Here is a 20,945-nt window from a genome sequence, read left to right on the forward strand (position 1 = left end):
TAGACTTAGTTGTGAGCTTACGGAGAAACTTTACAATTGCTGGTTCCTTATGCTGACAGGCAAGCATGGAGTAACCGGTCCCGGATACATAGATCCGAAATATGACTAGGTACAAAATACAAAGAAGAAAGCCCCGTTACAATTGATATATTAATACAAAATTGATTCTTCACTTCATCAGTAATGACCTCAACCAAAGAGCAACTTGTAAAGATTTGCGATAAGCTGCAAAAGTTTAAAATTGATAAATAGTTTTGGGATTCCACCAGCCAAACATCACCGATCCTACATAATCAATATGAATATACTGAAAGAATTCGGATTAAAACATATGTATAAGCCCCCCACCCGCAACGCCCCTAAAAAAACCCTACTCAAATAGCCCTTCCCGAAGCTGTCATCAAAATATCAACGACCATTATATTATTTGAATATCAGCAACCCATGTAACATGTGTAATGAATTGTATATCAACGACAAAGGAATGATTTGTAGATCTCAAATTTCTTGCAATTTTGCTGCATACAGTTTTTCTTTTTATTTCCGTTGTAACCCTGTGTTTTAATTTTAGTCGTGTCTTAGTCCGTTTTTGTTAAAATATCGTTATATGATATATAAATTAATATACAGCCACACTCATGTCAAGATCAATCAAAATTGGCTTAATTATTTCAAAGGTAAAAAAAGAAATGGTCATTCAAGATGAAATGGCAATAATTCCTAATATATGTTTCATTAGAATTCGTAATTTTGATTGGCTGACAACAATCGCAAGGCAATCCAATGTCATATTTGCACGTGCTATCCGTGACAATGTTAAAATAATGTACTTTAAAAAAAATAAAAGTTTGAAAACTCTTAATTATGGTTGTAGGATAGAATTGTAATTATAAGAATTGAATGCTTCTTTTTATAGTTCTATACAGTAGTAAAAGCGTTGATCATGTGCACATTTTTATATGAAGCTCTTCATACAAAATGTGCTTCGGTCAACGCATTTGCACCCCAATAGAATTATAAAAGAAGTATTCAATTCTTAAATAAAATCATAAGTTTAACAAATAAGATCGTGTGACTCAATTGTAGATCTTAGTATCTGTCTGTCTTTTCTATTTCTAATAGTTTTCAAGATATAAGGAAGAAAGTTGTAGTCTTTTTGCTGTTTTTTTTTTAGATTGTGTTTTATTTTATGAAAATCGTCTTTAACTAATGGTCATTAAATCCAATACGCAGTACAATATTGTCAGATAAGTTCGTGTGACTTAACGCTAGATCTTGTATTTCCGATCATTTTGTTGTTTAAAATTTCTGAATACATTGTCCATCTGTAAATAAAGGCGACAGTTGTTTACCGATTTTCAAATCTCGTAAAACGATCAGGAAATGACAAAGTAACAAACAAAAGTAACGGAATAAGATTTACTCGAAAGGAAGCTTGACCGGGAGCGTCTACATGCAAATTCACACTCGGTTCAATTGTCACAATCGGTTAAATTACAGATCAGTCGACTATATTGGTATATAAAGATAAAGAAAACAATATGTCGCTAGTGAGTTGAAACACCGACACATCGTATCGGTCCACCAATTCGTCATGGTTACCGCAAGACTGATGTAGTATCGATTTCAGTCGTTCTTTCTCATAACTCTCTTGGTCAAGGAGCAGTTGTTGTGTAAGGAGCACAGCCCTGTTAATAAAGTTCGAATAGTGTGAACTTGTAAGAGCGTTACGTATTCTCTACAAGAAGAGGCGAACAGTAGGTTTCAAATAGAATGCCGATTGGTTGTTGAAAAACACGTAACAAATATGTTGTCAACCAAGAAATCAAGCATCTTGATAATATCAGTTTCAGAGAATTTTTTGTTTGAAAGAGAGCGATTTTTACCTAGTTGGATTTATTCCTCCCCAAGACAAGATACGTTGTATCTACGTTGGCTATTCTTTTTTGTGAAACAAAGCAGGACAAATTCTTCCAGTTTGTCTTTTAGTTTGGCATGGGGAATACTTGTGTAATGTGCAGAAAAGTCAAATTTAAATACTACTGCAAGATGAAAGAGACTTAGATTGTATGTACTCTGTCAGATCTTTCGAATTTTTTAGTATCCAAATCTGATTCACGCCGCCCCTAGGGTAGGTAGTTTTACAAAAACTTTGAAGCCCGGATTTGATTGCTGATTTATTAATGTTTATAATTTAGAAAGAGGTTTCGTGGAGCACTTGGAAAACCCAGCAACATGACGTTGTTTGTAATGACACTTTTCCAATACAGTGAAGGAAGATCCAGTTCTTCATCTTTTGTTGACATTCCAAAGGAACATAGAACTGACCTATGATTATCCAGGTTTCCTCCTTGGTAATTGTCGTAACGTTTTTGGGGTTTATGTTGAGTTTCAAATTGAATTGTCAATACCTATGTCATTCATCTAGCAGTCTATGTAATGTGATTTACACATTAAAAACGATGCTGTTACAAGTATTTTAAACATATTGAATTGCTTATTCCATTTGTGGTGTACCATTGCAGTCTTTCTATTAAAATGTCATGATGATAAGTCAAAACATTAAAATTTGTAAATCCTTATCGTTTAAGGACACTAAGAAGTCAATTGCAGTCATGATTCTACTTCGTCAAAATCATCTCCCACTCAGGATTCTACTTCGTCAAAATTATCTCCCCATAACGCCACCTGATTTTTATAATCGTAAAAATGGAAGCCATAGTAGTGATGACGCGCTATACACCAATTTAGCTCTTGAAAACCGATAAATTTATCCACATAGCATCATCACGATCCCTTTATGCCCGTTGTATTTTAAAAGACAATTTATCTACTAGCTATTGAGCATCATTTAATGTAATTTTATGCATTTGGTCAACTTAAAACTTTTGTCTGATCGGTTGTCAGGGGGAATTTTTGAAAGTTCAAAAATATTTAAAAAAATTCTAATTAAATATTTCGTGGAAGGGCAGACTAAAAATTTAGGTCGAAGACTATAATTACCCTAGATAACACACACACACACACAAACATATGAAGTATTTTTTAAGTTATGCATTTTTAAGATCCACTTGAAAAGTCTGTCGTCAAGTACTTTTAGTAAAAATTTGATATTCGAACACACCTAATCTATTGTTATGACTCATTAGAAAGGTATTTCACTTGATCCATATATTTTATTTCTGTGAATTTTTAATGCTATTAAATCAACCTGTAGCCTAAATACATAAAATAATAGAATCTGAAGCGACATGATTTATCAAAAAATTTTACTTTTTACGTTTTAAAGACAGAATAGTCAGCTCAAACAGGCCCGAACATAAAAAGGTGTACTCGACTTTCTCTTTTTTTATGAAATTGTTGCCCATTTTTAGGATTTTTTCCTAAAAAGTTGTCGGCGGGGGCAGAGATGCAAATTATGCATTAAAAAGATTAATCTATTATCTGTCTGTGGATTTTTTTTCGGCGGAATTTATGCTTATGCACAAAAAAGATCCACTTGTATTTGCACCTACTACAATCGTCTGTTTTATAAAAATATGTCTATAATTTAAACGTTTACAAATATCTCGGAGCTCCATACTATAATTTAAGTAATAACACGTATATTAAATGCATTAAATCCTAAATTATGCACCTTTATAAAACTTGTAAAGTCCATAGATGTAAACGATTCAAATATACCAATTTGGCTTTTTTACCTTCTCTAACAAAGAGTTCCATTTCTTTTGTTTAATTTCAACTTGGTAACCGCCTGATTCATGGTTTTTGTTATAGAGTTTGTTTGTAGAATCGGTATTGCTGACCATCATTGTTGTTACAGTTTCTGTCCATCTATAATTGTTTTCTAGATAGAAGGAAACAATGCTAAACTTATGTGCTAGTCATATAACGGCTTATTTGAAGATTTTGTAATGTTATTCTGAAACCTTTTTCTTGAATACAATAATTTTTGCAAGACACTAAGCAAAAGTACTAACATTAGTAAAACAAATCTTCTTTTAATGACAATAAATCCAATAAAGAGTCAATAAACGGGTTCAGTCATATTGGTATACTTGTAAGTCTTGCATTGCTGATAAATTTTTTATTTTGCTTTTCCGAATTTCTGTCTATTTATCATATTTTTACCTACACAACCAGTTGTCATCCCAAGGGCAATAGAATGTGCGAACGGTTCAAAACAAACCTTGCATGCTGGGGACACTTGTATGATCCTTTTCAATGCATATAACTGCTCTATGGTTGCATATACCAGCGCCTACTGTACTTGACTCTAAGCCGGGTATCTTTGATGAGTTTTTACAACCACCACTGGGTCAATGCCACTTTCTCACCAAAGGGTATAACCAAACCAGTAGACAGCACTTTCTTGTTGACATATCAGTGAAACGTTCATTTTCTGTAAATTTCTTAATAACTTATTCGAAACACTTACGTTTGTATCCCAACAAGACATAGATTACACTAGCCTTACTTTGCACAACTTTTGGGGTTTTCGGTTCTTTAAATTATTCGAAACACTAACGTTTGTATCACAACAAGACATAGATTACACTAGTCTTACTTTGCACAACTTTGGGGATTTTCGGTTCTTTAAATTATTCGAAACACAAACGTTTGTATCACAACAAGACATAGATTACACTAGTCTTACTTTGCACAACTTTGGGGATTTTCGGTTCTTTAAATTATTCGAAACACTAACGTTTGTATCACAACAAGACAAAGATTACACTAGTCTTACTTTGCACAACTTTTGGGATTTTCGGTTCTTTAAATTATTCGAAACACTAACGTTTGTATCACAACAAGACATAGATTACACTAGTCTTACTTTGCACAACTTTTGGGATTTTCGGTTCTTTAAATTATTCGAAACACTAACGTTTGTATCCTCACAAGACATAGATTACACTAGTCTTACTTTGCACAACTTTTGGGATTTTCGGTTCTTTAAATTATTCGAAACACTAACGTTTGTATCCCAACAAGACATAGATTACACTTACTTTGCACAACTTTTGGGATTTTCGGTTCTTTAAATTATTCGTAACACTAACGTTTGTATCCCAACAAGACATAGATTACACTAGTCTTACTTTGCACAACTTTTGGGATTTTCGGTTCTTGAAATTAATCGAAATACTAACGTTTGTATCACAACAAGACATAGATTACACTAGTCTTACTTTGCACAACTTTTGGGATTTTCGGTTCTTTAAATTATTCGAAACACTAACGTTTGTATCCCAACAAGACATAGATTACACTAGTCTTACTTTGCACAACTTTTGGGGTTTTCGGTTCTTTAAATTATTCGAAACACTAACGTTTGTATCACAACAAGACATAGATTACACTAGTCTTACTTTGCACAACTTTTGGGATTTTCGGTTCTTTATGCACTACATATTTGATTTGGCCTTCCAACTGTTATGATTCGAGCGCTAAGGATGAATCGCATATAAGCTACACGGTGCGTCTAGCGAACCTAATTATAAGCCTTTTATCTATGAGTTTTTACAAACACCAACCTGATTAAAATACTGATCCTGTGCCAACGCTTTGCTTACAAGGATCTGACAACGATCCGTTCTAATTTCTGTATTGAAAATTATTACATCAGCCAAAGAAATGCCTGCCTACAAATTTTTCAATAGTGTATCAGTACGACAAATCCAAAGCATCCGAAAGGTCTAAAACAGAAAGTAAAACATAGTTGTCTGATCCTTGTAAGCGGAACGTGGACACAGGATCTGTATTTTAATCAGATTATAAAAACACGATGTCGATGCGACTGAAGGTAGACGTTTCGTCCCCAAGGGTATCACCAGCCCAGTAGTCACGACTTAAATGTTGACATATAATATCATTGATATGATGATTTTCTGTAAATTAAGTGTTTACTAAATGTTGAATTAGTCGAAACACTAAGGTTTTTCTTGTATCTTTGATGAGTATTGTCACAGATGTTCAGAAAGGATATAGAGACAACAATGGATGTAGCATTTGGAATACAGAAAGACAACAGGTAGAATTACATCAAGGGCCTTTGAAAACGGGTTTTGTAAACAAAATATTGCGGCTAATGCAAAGGAAAAGCATGACAGAAATAGATAAAGAACAACTTCTAGTATGACAGAAACTACCATTCAGATGGGTCAATATCCATAATGGACATAGAAACGAGGAAGACGGTATTTTAAAAGATTCAGAATTTGTTTCCGAACCTCTCATTTGACTGCTATGTAAAATAAAACTATTCCATTGAAATAATTTTCAATATTAAATACTGTTTAAATTAATATCTCGTTGTGCTTCTTGAATTGTACAATGGTTTTTCAAAAAAAGATATATTATTTCTAATACTACTGACTGAAATATTTGTAATATATTTTCCCTACTGTTAAAGCATTTCACAATATCTACAAATCATTTTTTTTTTTTAAATTTTGACAAATATTTTGAAACGTTTCAAAAGAGTAGATCTATTATACACTAACATCGTACAAAATTAACACCTGGGAAAGTTCTTTTGAACTGAGAAGAGATAAAGAATGTTTTTAATTTTACTACTTAATCTTTTTACATATATTTATGTCTAAAACGGAAATTCGAATTCACAGCCACTGACAGAAAATCGAAATGGGCGAATTGAGCATTTTCAAATTTATTGATGACATTTATAGACTTTTGAAGAAATTCAGAAGATTGATGAATACAGTTTGATAATTCTATTGCTTATCAAATTTGATGTAAACAATTTCAGTGTATCATGATGTAAACAATTTCAGTGTATCAGTAATGGTTTTCAAGATAGTTGGTAAATGTCAAATGGCCAAAGAAATCGCTATTTAATGGCACTTCTTATAAAGAGTCAGTTGATTGTTCAAGTCACCATAATATTTTCTATAACTGATGGATTTTACTGCTGATTACAGAAAGTAGATTGTCATGTTGTAACATAAAACCCCAGAGTGTTTGACCTGCACTTGACACCTTGCCTTTCACAGAAAATAAATGGATTTTAGGATTTTTTTAAAATCTTTTTGTTCTCTATACCATAGTAACATAATTATCATAAATTAATTAATGAACCTTAGTGAGCACGCTCACATACCCCACGTCCCCACATTGTCACTGGAGAAATAAAATAACTGTAAGAAAAAAAAATTGTATAAGAAAAAAAATTGAATCATAATTTCCTGTCGATATGCACATCTACATAGTATGTCCTTATTATCTACAAAGTTTCATGAAATTCTGTTGTGTGGTTTCAGAGGAGTTGCGATGACAAACTGTTGCAGAGGTATATTGAAGCAAATAAGTTAAAAGGGGCGTAACTCCTAGAAAAAAAATTGAATCGTAATTTCCTGTCGATATGCACATCTACGTAGTATGTCCTTATTATCTGAAAAGGTTTCATGAAATTCTATTGTGTGGTTTGAGAGGAGTTGCGATGACAAAAGGTTGCAGTAGTATATTGGGCAAATAAGTTCAATGGGACGTAACTCCTGGAAAAAAAATTGAATCGTAATTTCCTGTCGATATGCACATCTACGTAATATGTCCTTATTATCTACAAAGTTTCATGAAATTTTGTTGTGTGGTTTCAGAGGAGTTGAGATGACAAACTGTTGCAGTAGTATATTAAAGTAAATAAGTTCAAAGGGGCGTAACTCCTGGAAAAAAAATTGAATCGTAATTTCCTGTCGATATGCACATCTACATAGTATGTCCTTATTATCTACAAAGTTTCATGAAATTCTGTTGTGTGGTTTCAGAGGAGTTGCGATGACAAACTGTTGCAGAGGTATATTGAAGCAAATAAGTTCAAAGGGGCGTAACTCCTAGAAAAAAAATTGAATCGTAATTTCCTGTCGATATGCACATCTACGTAGTATGTCCTTATTATCTGAAAAGGTTTCATGAAATTCTATTGTGTGGTTTGAGAGGAGTTGCGATGACAAAAGGTTGCAGTAGTATATTGGGCAAATAAGTTCAATGGGACGTAACTCCTGGAAAAAAAAATGAATCGTAATTTCCTGTCGATATGCACATCTACGTAATATGTCCTTATTATCTACAAAGTTTCATGAAATTTTGTTGTGTGGTTTCAGAGGAGTTGAGATGACAAACTGTTGCAGTAGTATATTAAAGTAAATAAGTTCAAAGGGGCGTAACTCCTAGAAAAAAAAATAAATCATAATTTCCTGTCGATATGCACATCTACGTAGTATGTCCTTATTATCTACAAAGTTTCATGAATTTCTGTTGTGTGGTTTCAGAGGAGTTGCGATGACAAAGTGTTGCAGAGGTTTATTGAAGCAAATAAGTTCAAAGGGGCGTAACTCCTAGAAAAAAAATTGAATTGTAATTTCCTGTTTGATATGCACATCTACGTAGTATGTCCTTATTATCTGAAAAGGTTTCATGAAATTCTATTGTGTGGTTTGAGAGGAGTTGCGATGACAAAAGGTTGCAGTAGTATATTGGGCAAATAAGTTCAATGGGGCGTAACTCCTGGAAAAAAATTGAATCGTAATTTCCTGTCGATATGCACATCTACGTAGTATGTCCTTATTATCTACAAAGTTTCATGAAATTTTGTTGTGTGGTTTCAGGAGTTGAGATGACAAACTGTTGCAGTAGTATATTAAAGTAAATAAGTTCAAAGGGGCGTAACTCCTAGAAAAAAAATTAAATCATAATTTCCTGTCGATATGCACATCTACGTAGTATGTCCTTATTATCTACAAAGTTTCATGAAATTCTGTTGTGTGGTTTCAGAGGAGTTGCGATGACAAACTGTTGCAGAGGTTTATTGAAGCAAATAAGTTCAAAGGGGCGTAACTCCTAGAAAAAAAATTGAATCGTAATTTCCTGTCGATATGCACATCTACGTAGTATGTCCTTATTATCTGAAAAGGTTTCATGAAATTCTATTGTGTGGTTTGAGAGGAGTTGCGATGACAAAAGGTTGCAGTAGTATATTGGGCAAATAAGTTCAAAGGGGCGTAACTCCTGGGAAAAAAATTGAATCGTAATTTCCTGTCGATATGCACACCTACGTAGTATGTCCTTATTATCTACAAAGTTTCATGAAATTTTGTTGTGTGGTTTCAGGAGTTGAGATGACAAACTGTTGCAGTAGTACATTAAAGTAAATAAGTTCAAAGGGGCGTAACTCCTAGAAAAAAAATTAAATCGTAATTTCCTGTCGATATGCACAACTACATAGTATGTCCTTATTATCTAAAAAGGTTTCGTGAAATTCTGTTGTGTGGTTTGAGAGGAGTTGCGATGACAAGAAACAGGACTGACGGACTGACGGATGGACAGACGGACGGACGGACTGACAGACGGACGGACAGACGGACGGGTCAAAAACATTATACACTCCGCAACTCGTTGCGTGGGGTATAATAAATCTTTAAATCTAATTTGTAAGTTCAATAATCTTTATTGAACAACAATAAGAAAGATGGATACCGAATGCTATTACTTCACAGGATATAAGGTGGGTATAAGTCAATGAAACAGCAACCCAAAGAAACATATCACACATATAAGTAAGATTACAAACAATATTCAAAAGTTCACTAATGGAAGCAATTTGTGGCATTATGACAAATATACATGCAGATGGAAGGTGACCATTTGACAAAAATTGGAACAGAATTTCTTCTAAAAAGATTTATACTTTATATTCATGTAAGCCTTCTTACAATTTATTACTGTTATAGACATCTTTCAAAAGGTGTTGCATATGGAGCAAGATATGCTTACCTTTATGGAGCACATAAGATCACCCAGGCTTTGAGTGTGATTCTTGTCGCTCAGTCTTTAGTTTTCTAAGTTTAGTTGTGTATACTGTTGTTAAGCTTTTAGTCGTTTTTAGTTCTTGCCATTGCATTGTAAGTTTGTTTTCGAATTCTGATTTTGAATATCCCTTTGGCATCTTTTGCCTCTCTTTGTCAAACTAAGTTGTCAACACACAGTCATTTATTTGATAAATAAACAAACTATCTAATCATTATTTATTCTATCAAAATAAACTATATTCTTATAATTCTTAACTAATCATAACTAATTAACATATTAATAATAAATTTCGATATAAATTATGCAGGAAACGAAAATGGATTAAATATAAATGATTCGATAAAATTATTCAGCATCAGTTTCAACTAACAGAAGGCAAAATTATAAACCTAGCATTATTCTATTTCAAGAAATATTTTTGTTTTATGAAAGCAAAAAAAGTGACTTCTTTTACTATAAATACAATGATCACTTTATTGAGTACAATATCATATTCTGTACTAATTTCGACACCTAATAACCTTAAGTTAAAACTTTTTTTGGTTATCGGGAATTACCTGCAAAAATTCTATGAAGTTGCTAAGTTGATTAATATTCTATCCCTTGTTTATTCTTTTAATTAATCTATAATATCAAATAAATTCACTTCTTTTACTTTCTTTTCATTGTCTAAAGTTTTCTAATTAAAATTTAAAAAGCAATGAATTTTACATTCTGTAATAGCTATGATCTTGCCTCATTTGTAATAACAAAAAATATATAACAAAGCCTTATAAAGACAATAAAAATATTAACAAAGATATGTTTGTCTTCCTTAAATAAAATAAAAATGGAATGTTAAATTTTACATTGAACAATGCATTTTTTTTTTCTTATTCAGTAAATGCAAATAAGTAATAAAACAAAGGACCTTACAAAACAAATTCAGTCACTAACACAACAGCATTCCTCAAACTTATCTTCAATCATAAATTATTCTACATTATCACATCTAATCAGAAAACTTAACAATTAAAACAATGTAGACATTCAAAAGTCACTTCACGGAAAGACTAAATTCATTCATATACAGCTTGTCATACAGATGTTTCTGTTGTAATGCAAGTGTGTCAATAACTAAAGATCTATGCCAAAGGCCTTTTTATTATTTTAGAATAATTGTAAGACAGCCATATATTTCATTTAAAAACATTTCAGTTTATATATGTTTTTGTACTAAACTTCAGGTTGCAACTTTCCACAGCTAAGTTGACAATTTATCTGCATATGTACCTGATTTTCAAAGAACATGTCAGGCACACTTAAATGGATATCATATATGCATGTACTAGGGCAATTCTACTGCTACTGCCGGTTGACTCAGTTCTATAGCTTACCATCAATCATTGTTAATATATGTTATTCTAATAAGTACTAACTCAATAGTATATTAATTTTGAAAACTTTACATTAGGTGTAGACCATCTGTTTTTGTGAATAAATAAACTAATTGCAAGATGATAATAGTGATCATAAAATACTTCAATTGAAGTAAACAATTTCCCTTTGGTATCTGCTGCCTCTCTTTTATTGATAGCAGCAATGGTATAAATAAACTATGTCTTGCCAATATTAAGTTTTCCTAGATTAAACCCAAAAGTCAAATATGGTACAGGTTCATTAAAAAAGGATTCTTTTGCATTTTTTTCATAGTACTTAACTTTGTGAATACATAAACTGTTTGCAAGATCATCAGATACTTCATTTGAAGTAAACAATGCACCTAAACTCAGTATGTAAAAATGATAACAGTATAGGAATGTATACTGAAAAACTCCCTCCAATAAAGGTATAGATATCTCTAATGCTGTACAAAACAAGTTACCCAATTTCATTTCTTATTTCAATGTAAAGATCAAACATTGAATTCATTTACAATAATTTACCTCAACTAGTTCTCCTTTGTCTTATTCAAAGATCTCCAGATAAAGTTTAACCTGACATTGAATTGAAAAGAATAACATCTGATTCAATTGAATTATTATGTTTCTTCTTTTTTCAAATTGTTTTTGTTCTATGTATTTATCTAACAATGTGATATGACCACCAATGACTGGGCTTTATGTATTTACATAGAAAATTAATACATTTTTTATTAACTTTACACATTCATTCAAAGCAAAAGGAAGTATAAAAAAACATATTGTGACAAAAATTGATAAACATTGTGACAAAATTGATAAACATTCAAAAATTTTCTGTCATCAAAAATTGTTTGCAAATATTTTAAACCTTCAAATCTGACATCTGCTGAAGTCTAATAATTTTAGTGATTTGTGCACATCTTTAAAGATAGATATTAGCTAATAACAAGACTCAATAAACATCAAGTCATCAATCATTTTAAATTTAGTATTCAGATGTTTAAAGTGACACTGCATCATTGGAGTAATCAGTTGGCCAGTTTGGCATTTTAATGTAACAATCCTTTGCTAGTTCTTGAAGACACTTTGGATGGGTCTCAAACTATCTGAATGATTGGTTTATGAATAGATTATTTACCCATGCCATCAAGTTCAATTCTATGAATCATTTGAGTTAAAGGGTCTGTATATCAACATTATAAAAACATCACTCCCAATATCTAAATTTGTTAGTGGTGTTCATACTGCAGATAGACCACAAGATAGTTCTAATGACCAGCAAAACAAATTATATTGAAGTGCATTAAAAATATCAAACCAAATCTGATTGGTTATAATAGGATCACAGATGATATTTCAGGATATAAATACTTATAAATATTAGAAATAATCATAAAGTTTTCCACTAAACCCTGTGTCTTGCCTAGGATTGCTGCTGTCAGTGTAAAATAAGACTAAGTCCATTGATAATAAAAATATGAACAAGTCAAATAAAAATTACTATTTTCTTCAGATGCCAAAATCTGAAAATGAAGAAGCTTTTGTCCAAGTTTTGTAACATTCAAAATCAAATTTATTTTTTATTGATGTTTTAAATAGTTTAACCTCAGACTGTATGTAAATGTTTATTGTAAACACTAAGTCCATCTATCAGTAAATTACTGGAAAATTAAAAGAATTTTTTTTTTCATTTTTGTTCTCTTAATCATAAATATACTGCTGTAAAAGTTTCATAAAACTCTATGAAGGATTGACAAAGTGATTGATGTCTAAAAGAACAATAACTCCAGACTGAATCAAAATGTTAACTGCAAAACATTTAAGTTTATTTATCAATAAATTACAGAAAGATGGAAAAAAAATATTTTAAAAATTTTGCTCTGAATACTGTCTTCTGATCACAAAGAAGTTAGGTTGCATTAAATTCAACGAAGGTCTGACAAAGCGTTTAATGTCTAAAATACTTTAAACTTCAGATTGAACCTAAATGTTGATGATGCAGACTGGAAGTAGATCGCCATGTCTCACTTCTACAACTTTTATCTCAGGCTTGACAAAAATCCAATAAAATGATTGTTCTCAACAATTACAAATATCTGTATATACAATAAATAATACAAAAAATAGGCAACAAAAAACAAAAGAAAAAGCTTAAAAATGAACAATGTACTTTTAATTAGTACAGAACACAATTTCCTTCTGAGTATATCAGTTTTACATAACATCTTTCAGTAGCATAGCTAGTAAAACAAGCATTCTGAGAGTATTGCATGGCAATACATAGTCCCCTACCGGGTAAAAATTCATTATACTGGAACAAAATGCTAACTTGTTATATAACTTGTCATGGTGTAAACAAAAAGAAAATATCAAGTCAATATCTTCAAATGACTAAAACAGTGTGGAAAACTGAATATATGAGTGAATTTTTTCAAGTCCAAGGACCATAACTCTGCACAAAATTATCAGACCGAAACAAAAATTTGAACTTGATCTGTAACTTGTCATGATAAAACTATAGACCAATTGTCAATCAATATCTTCAAGCATGATGAAAAATAGTGTGGAAAACCTATAACACTCTAACATTAGATATGATTTATAGTTCTCTAAAATTAGATGTGATGTAATACAATGTATATCTATTTTCAAATAACAATCAAATATAATTAATAGTTCCAAATATTTTTTCTTTCATTTGTCACAAACTAATATAGATTTGTAACTTATCTATAAAATGTCAACAACTTTTATCTACACAATATAATGTAATGAAATATATACCTTAATAAAAATAGATTATTATCTAATTAAAGGATTTAACTTAATAAAAAAAAACATATATATATATACATGTAGCATTCAGAAAATTAGTTTATACAAAATAACATATAAACCTGCCACAAAATTCCTCAAACAATTTACCAAAGAATGTCTTTTAAAAATGAGTTATCTCCCTTTGTACAGATATATGGTTTAACATAGTACTCTCACATTAGTTATGGAGTTTTTTGATGGACCATAACTCTAGACTAAATCATCAGACCTGAACAAAATTCGAACTTGACCTATAACTTGTCATGATAAAACTATATACCAAATATTAAATCAATATCTTCAAGAACGAAATGTGTGGAAAACTGAGTTGCCGGACTGATGGATTGACAGATGGACAGACGGACAGAGTGCAAACCTAAAGTCCCCTTCAACTTCGTCGGTAGGGGACTAAAAAAACCTTTCACTTTCTTTTCATCCTAATCATAGTTTGAGTGTATAATTTTGAGATTACCACACTAGATAGCTTGAGGAATTTGTTTCCATTATAAGGCTAGACAGAGCATTCTGTTTTTTTTAATATTAAGCTCCTCATGTTTCTTTTTGTATTATGCTTATTAGATTTCTTTCTATACAAAGCTCCTCATGTTTCTTTTTGTATTATGCTTATTAGATTTCTTTCTATACTAAGCTCCTCATGTTTCTTTAAGTATTATGCTTATTAGATTTCTTTCTATACTAAGCTCCTCATGTTTCTTTTTGTATTATGCTTATTAGATTTCTTTCTATACTAAGCTCCTCATGTTTCTTTTTGTATTATGCTTATTAGATTTCTTTCTATACTAAGCTCCTCATGTTTCTTTTAGTATTATGCTAATTAGATTTCTTTCTATACTAAGTTCCTCAGCTTTCTTTTAAAGGGGCAGTCAAGCTGACAGCAAACCCAGTTTTCATAACATTTATTAGTGTCATTGTTAAAGCAATAAAAGGGCCACAACTCCTAACATAAGAGGAAATTGTCAAGATTAAACTTGACCTCCACTTTGTCATCAGAAACAACAAAACATTTTGAAATTAATTGGTCCATGGTTCTAAATTAATGCACAGTATACCATTCTTCATAATGACAAAGTGAAAATTATCAATATCAAACTTGACCTCCTTTGTCATGAGAAATGCCATACAAAAATTTGAAAAGAATTGGTTTAACTGTTTGTACAGTAAGGATTTGGAGTGCCTGCCCACCAGCAAGTCCGCAATCCTATGATACCACCCAAAATTTATAAAAACATTTTTTCCATAAAAAAAAAAAACAGTTCAAAACATCATGTTTTATATATACTATACATAGAGTAACTGATGCAAGAGTTTCAAATTTTTCAGCCTTTGCAGATTGGTACTAATTTCAAATTAACATACTTCAGCAAGACCCTGTATCAAATATTGCTTAAAGGGGATACATTAGAACTATACTAATACCTGTATTTAAAATGAGAAAGGATTTCTATATTATTGGTCAACTTCTTTAATTACTGAGAATGTAATACTTAAACATAGAGATGTAAAGTGCTTAAGGATCGGTTATTTTCACATCATTAAAACAATGTTGCAATATTTCTCACCGGACACGACACTATCTGAAACACACATAATTTAACATCATTAATAATGTTTTAACAAACCAAATCAAAAATAAATACACTCTTTATAATAAAAACAATATGAAAATATATTAAAATCGTTTACACATTTTGACTAAAATAACATTTCACTACCATATAGGTACAATTTACTTACCCTAAAAACATTTTGTTAAACATAACAATATAAGATATTTTCTACCAATTAAAAAAACCTAAGGTTAAACTAAGAAATTTTCCACCTGGAAATCATTATACTTTTTAAACAATTTTCCTAGATCCGCTTTTATACCAATCTTTAAATTAAATCAAATCATTTATACATGTAAAAATGTATAATTAAACTTTAAAGTAAAATGCTAAAACATTCACTCTACTTGTAGAAATAAGATTTTCTACTAGCCAAATCAAAGATTTAAGTAGAATTTTTATTCCTGTTATTAATATTGCTTATTTAACTAATATATACATCACTACTGTTTTTTTAATTAATGGAAAAAAAAAAAAAAAATAAAAGCTTAAATTGTTTACTTAATGTCTAACTAGTAATACCTAAAAATGAATACTGAATAATGACTATATAGACCAACAAACTCATTCTACTACTAAATCATAGAATATAGGACTTTAAACAGAATGCAAAATTGCTATTCAGAAAAAGTTTTTTTTTAAATAACAATATAATTGCTGGTATAATAAAAAGATTTTGATTTAAAAGAGAACTATAAATGCTGAAATTGATTTCAAGTAACAAGCATTCATACAAACTAAAAAAACTCATTCAAATTATCTGATTCATCTGTAAACAAGAGGCTGTCAAGATGACAGTAAACCAGGATTTTATTACATTTATTAGAGTCATTATTAAGCAATTAAGGGTCATAACTACTGAACTGCAAAAGTGAAAATCATCAATATCCTACTTGATATTTGTAATCAGTACCCAACATATTAAAATTTGAAGAGCATTAGTTGAATGGTTCATAAATTATTGCTCAGAAACAACAAGAGCAGCCCGCCCACCAGCTGTACAATCCTAATTCAATACGAAGATTTTTGTTGGAAAACTCTGTTAAAAAAGGAATGTTTCATTAGAAGATACATTACTTAATGTTCTTTTTTGTAGTTTGACAACTTGTAACACGTTAACATGTAAAGATAACAAGTTTAAATTGTTAAGGTAAAGTCATTTAAACAAAATCATTCTTCTAAAAGAATATGACAAATAAAGAACAGTTACACAGAAATATAATTACTTTCTGTAAGATGTTCTATGTTGCAGCCATTATGATTTGCTTAATGTTTTTTTTAATTTTCAAACCATCTTAGAGTTCAAAAATTTAAAATTCAAGTCAATATATTTCTATGAGCGAAAATAATTATAAAAACTAACAAACTATGAAAGACATTGCACATGTATGGCTTCAATTGCTGCTAAAATCATGAATATCATGATTAGTTTTCATCAGCCTACGGCAGTTATATATAAAACAAAGGCAGCAATTAGTACATTAATAAATATATAAAAATAGGACTTTATCTCTTTCAATACTTCTTATCAATATATATCAACAAAAGAAACATTACTGTGATGTTGATCTACTGATCTTTTTCATTGGAATGTCGTCCATTGCACCTTGTCTGGTTAAAACGTGGCTGCTGTTTTTTCTTCCAGATGGCATACCTGGTTTCGGTTCATCTGAATCATCAGTTACAGAAGCCACATTTTCTGGCTCATTACTCTTATTTGGTACACAAAATGTGTCTCCAAATTCTTCAGGTGATATGACAGTTATACCCGACTCCACCTTTGGACGACTGGTTCCTTCAGCATATACTGGAAGACTGGTACCTTTCTGCAATAATGGTCTGTTTTCTATCTCATCCTCTTCAAAAACTGTATCCATTATATTGGACATTACAGAAGTAACGTTGTGTCTATCATCTGTAGGTGATATGTCTACAGTAGCTGACCTGGTCTTTGGCTTACCTAACCTTGTTTGATTTCCTCTCATAAAACAAATGTCTGAGTCTTCCTCTGACCAAGATAATGCCCTCTCTGGCATGGTTCTGATGGATTTCATTCTCTGCAGTCTCATGTTACTACATCTTTTGTTTTGCAAATGCTGCATCATAGAGAACTTTGTATGTTTTGCCATGTTTCTGTCAAACATGCCTTGGGGTATCTGGAAATATACCAGGACAAATCATTAGGACAGCAGTAAAACAAAAACTAAACATTGAGAATGCATGAATTTATTGATGCAAATATTGGACAAAAAACAATAATGTGAGATTTATGCAATTATTGGTCATGTATATTACTAGCACAAATTACACGATATTTATCATTCCACTGTACAACCGATCACACTTCTCAGATCAATTAAAACATACTATTAATTCCTCAATTATTGAGTAAATTGTTAGAAGATGTAGCGATGAACAGCATTATTCTTTGTTTGGATATTATTTGAAGTAAAAAAACAAAACAAAACAAACACTATGATAATTGATCTTAATAAACCCATCAACCTACTGTAAATCCAAAAATTATTTAGTGCATTTATTACTGAGATTTTTCAAGAATAGACAAAAATGTGATATTAGTTATTGTGATTTCAGGAAAATGTGTATACAGATATAAAATGTATCAGATATTAGAATGCGAGTCCTTATTATTGGGATACTCACCCAGTTGTATTATTCACATTAATAAAAACCTCACAATAATTTCTGAATTAACAGTAATTGTTATTTATTTAGCAAACTCATTTTGATACATTATTTAATTTCAATTCATTTTTTCAAATTGAAATGTTTAACAAATTTTTTTTCATGTTTACTTTTAATGACTTCAAAATGTTCTCTAACTAACAAAATTTCCAATGAAACCAACAATGACTTGTGAAAGCTTAAATACATTGAACAAAAAAGAATTTTGCAAAAAATGACACAATATATACACTTATCCATGTTTATGACACAATTGATTTCAATACAACTATGGTAGATTTCACTGTAAATTTACTTTTATTGTTTTCATTAAGGGTGAAGGAGGTGTAGTTCTCTTTCCCCCTTTTTGCTAATATATTTGGGTATTTCTCTTGATTTGTTTACCTAAATAGATATTTGGATTACAAGAAGAAAAAAAGCATTGATCATTAAATGTTGCTGTCAAACTATGTTTAAATCTAATATAAACTACAGATTGAATGTATACCGCTGGTAAAGTGAAACCATAAAATGTCAATAGGTTGACTGCAAGTGGTGTTTGCATTGTGACAGTAATTGAAACAAGAATAAAATATTGTCTACGCTAGATCTGAATTTTGAACTATATCAAAAATTCATCTTTAATAACAACACAAAAATCAAAATAAAAGTATATTTGAAATATTCATAATTTCAAATGAATAAGCTCAAATATCATTCCATTGCAAAAAGTTTATAGTTAATATCATCTCCTTTCCAAGAAGGTATATGATGTACAAGGCCAATAAAAGAGACCTGCTGTAAGTTGAGAAGATTAACTTTATAGAGAAGAATACCTGCAGCTCGTCACATTTATGATTTAATAGTCAGTATATAAGCAAGAGCTTTTTTGTAAATGCAAGCTAAAAATCAGAAATAAAAGTGTCTGATGTGTATGTAAGATCTGATACCAAGCTTAAGCCTTATAAGAAATTTTTTCAGATCTTTGAATTTTTCTCGAATAGACAGAAGAAAGGCCTTTTTCGTGACGTCTAACTACTTTTATTGTGACGTCATGGTTTAAAAAAGGCTTGGTTTTCAATTTTGCCACACCAACTTTAAAACAGGTATAAATTGAAATCTTAAAACGTAATTCAAATTGCAGTAAAAAGTTAGGCCAAAATAGGGCCATATCACAACCTGCCCTTTTTGGCAATTCAGTCAAAATTAACTTTTTTCTCAGTTAAAATTCAAGATTGGTTTAAAAAATGCAACAAAAATTTTAAGTTTAATTTGTATTCTTCAAAACTAGAAAAAGAAAATGCTTATAACTAATGGTTACATATTAAAAATGTTTCTGCTCTTAAAAACGATAAATTTTCATGAAAAATTTACTAAATTAAGTCTATAGGATTTTTTAAACACTTCAACAAAAATTTATTACACTTTTGCTGTGTAATAAAAATTTTGATCTGGAGGATTTTTTGGGGGAAAATTTTTCTTGTGATACAAAAAAGTAGTAGGTCATGAGTACCTAAATGTAGGGAAATGTTATTGTACTATCTATGACGAATGTAGATTTTGTAAACATGAGACATCATAAAGGCATCATGAGAGATTTTCTAATTTTTGGTGGTTATGTATGAGTGCTGTTGCTTAATAAGAATCTTTAAGAGGATCATAGTACTTAATATCATTGATATACCACTACTGGTTTAAAGCATTTATAATGCATATCTTACAATCCTGGTGGATGTATATATTATCTATGAACATAGTGACACACATATAAATGAACAAGTAGAAATATATATGAACAGCCAAATTTTATAAGGAATGAAAAAAAAAACAACAAAGAATAAATATTGTCACTAAAATTTTGACAAACAAAAACAGTTCATGCAACAACTATACACCCACTGAGTCAAGAATAATGTGAAATAAAACTCGAGGTATTCTTTAGGGTCTTTAGATATTCAAAGATGAATCTGCTCACATCAGTTATTATGAAAGCCTAAATGTAGCAGGACTTACAAATGCTTAAGCATTGATTAGCATTTCCTTTATCAGTTATTAATTTGGCTTATTTTTGGTCAAAAGCAGCTCATCAAGCCATTTAAAGGCTTAAATGTAATATTCAATTATATTTACAAACTGTGATTGTAAAAACGTTTTTTCCTTATTCTGAAAGACAAGAGTGCACACACTGAAATGTCTCGCCTGCTTTACTGGACCATTGATTTTATGTTGATAGTCCTAAATATAAAGCTTCACTACGACAATCACATAAACTTAACATGATCCAAGAAAATGAGGTCAAGGTTAGATAAACCAAACTGGAAATACATGTACACCTTACAATCATTCCATACACCAATTATAGTTGACCAATTGCTTATAGTTTAAGAAAAACAGACCAAAACACAAAAAACTTAACAGCAATGAACTGTGAAAATGAGGTCAAGAGCAAATAAAACCTGCCAGACATGTACATCGTAAAATATTTCCACACACCAAATATAGACGACCTTTTGTATATAGTATAAGAAAAACAGACCAGAACACAAAAACTTAGCTTTAACCACTGAACCATGAAAATGAGGTC

General features: G+C 30.8%; 1 protein-coding gene across 3 annotated transcripts in view; it reads right to left on the reverse strand.

Moving 5' to 3' along the window:
* Positions 1 to 10,029: 10,029 nt before the first annotated feature.
* LOC127737880 (Na(+)/H(+) exchanger beta-like) overlaps positions 10,030 to 20,945 on the reverse strand; it is a 103,085-nt gene continuing 92,169 nt past the window's right edge. For 2 of the 3 annotated variants that reach the window (XM_052248831.1, XM_052248828.1), the window contains one exon: positions 10,030 to 17,832. In XM_052248831.1, coding sequence (XP_052104791.1) covers positions 17,230 to 17,832 — 603 coding nt within the window. In that variant the 3' untranslated portion in view covers positions 10,030 to 17,229. Of the gene's footprint in view, positions 17,833 to 20,491; positions 20,525 to 20,945 lie in introns of all 3 variants that reach the window. The other variant, XM_052248829.1, reaches the window with a different exon arrangement.

The sequence above is a fragment of the Mytilus californianus genome, unplaced genomic scaffold (assembly GCF_021869535.1).
Source record: "Mytilus californianus isolate M0D057914Y unplaced genomic scaffold, xbMytCali1.0.p SCAF_4, whole genome shotgun sequence".
Lineage (NCBI taxonomy): Eukaryota > Metazoa > Mollusca > Bivalvia > Mytilida > Mytilidae > Mytilus > Mytilus californianus.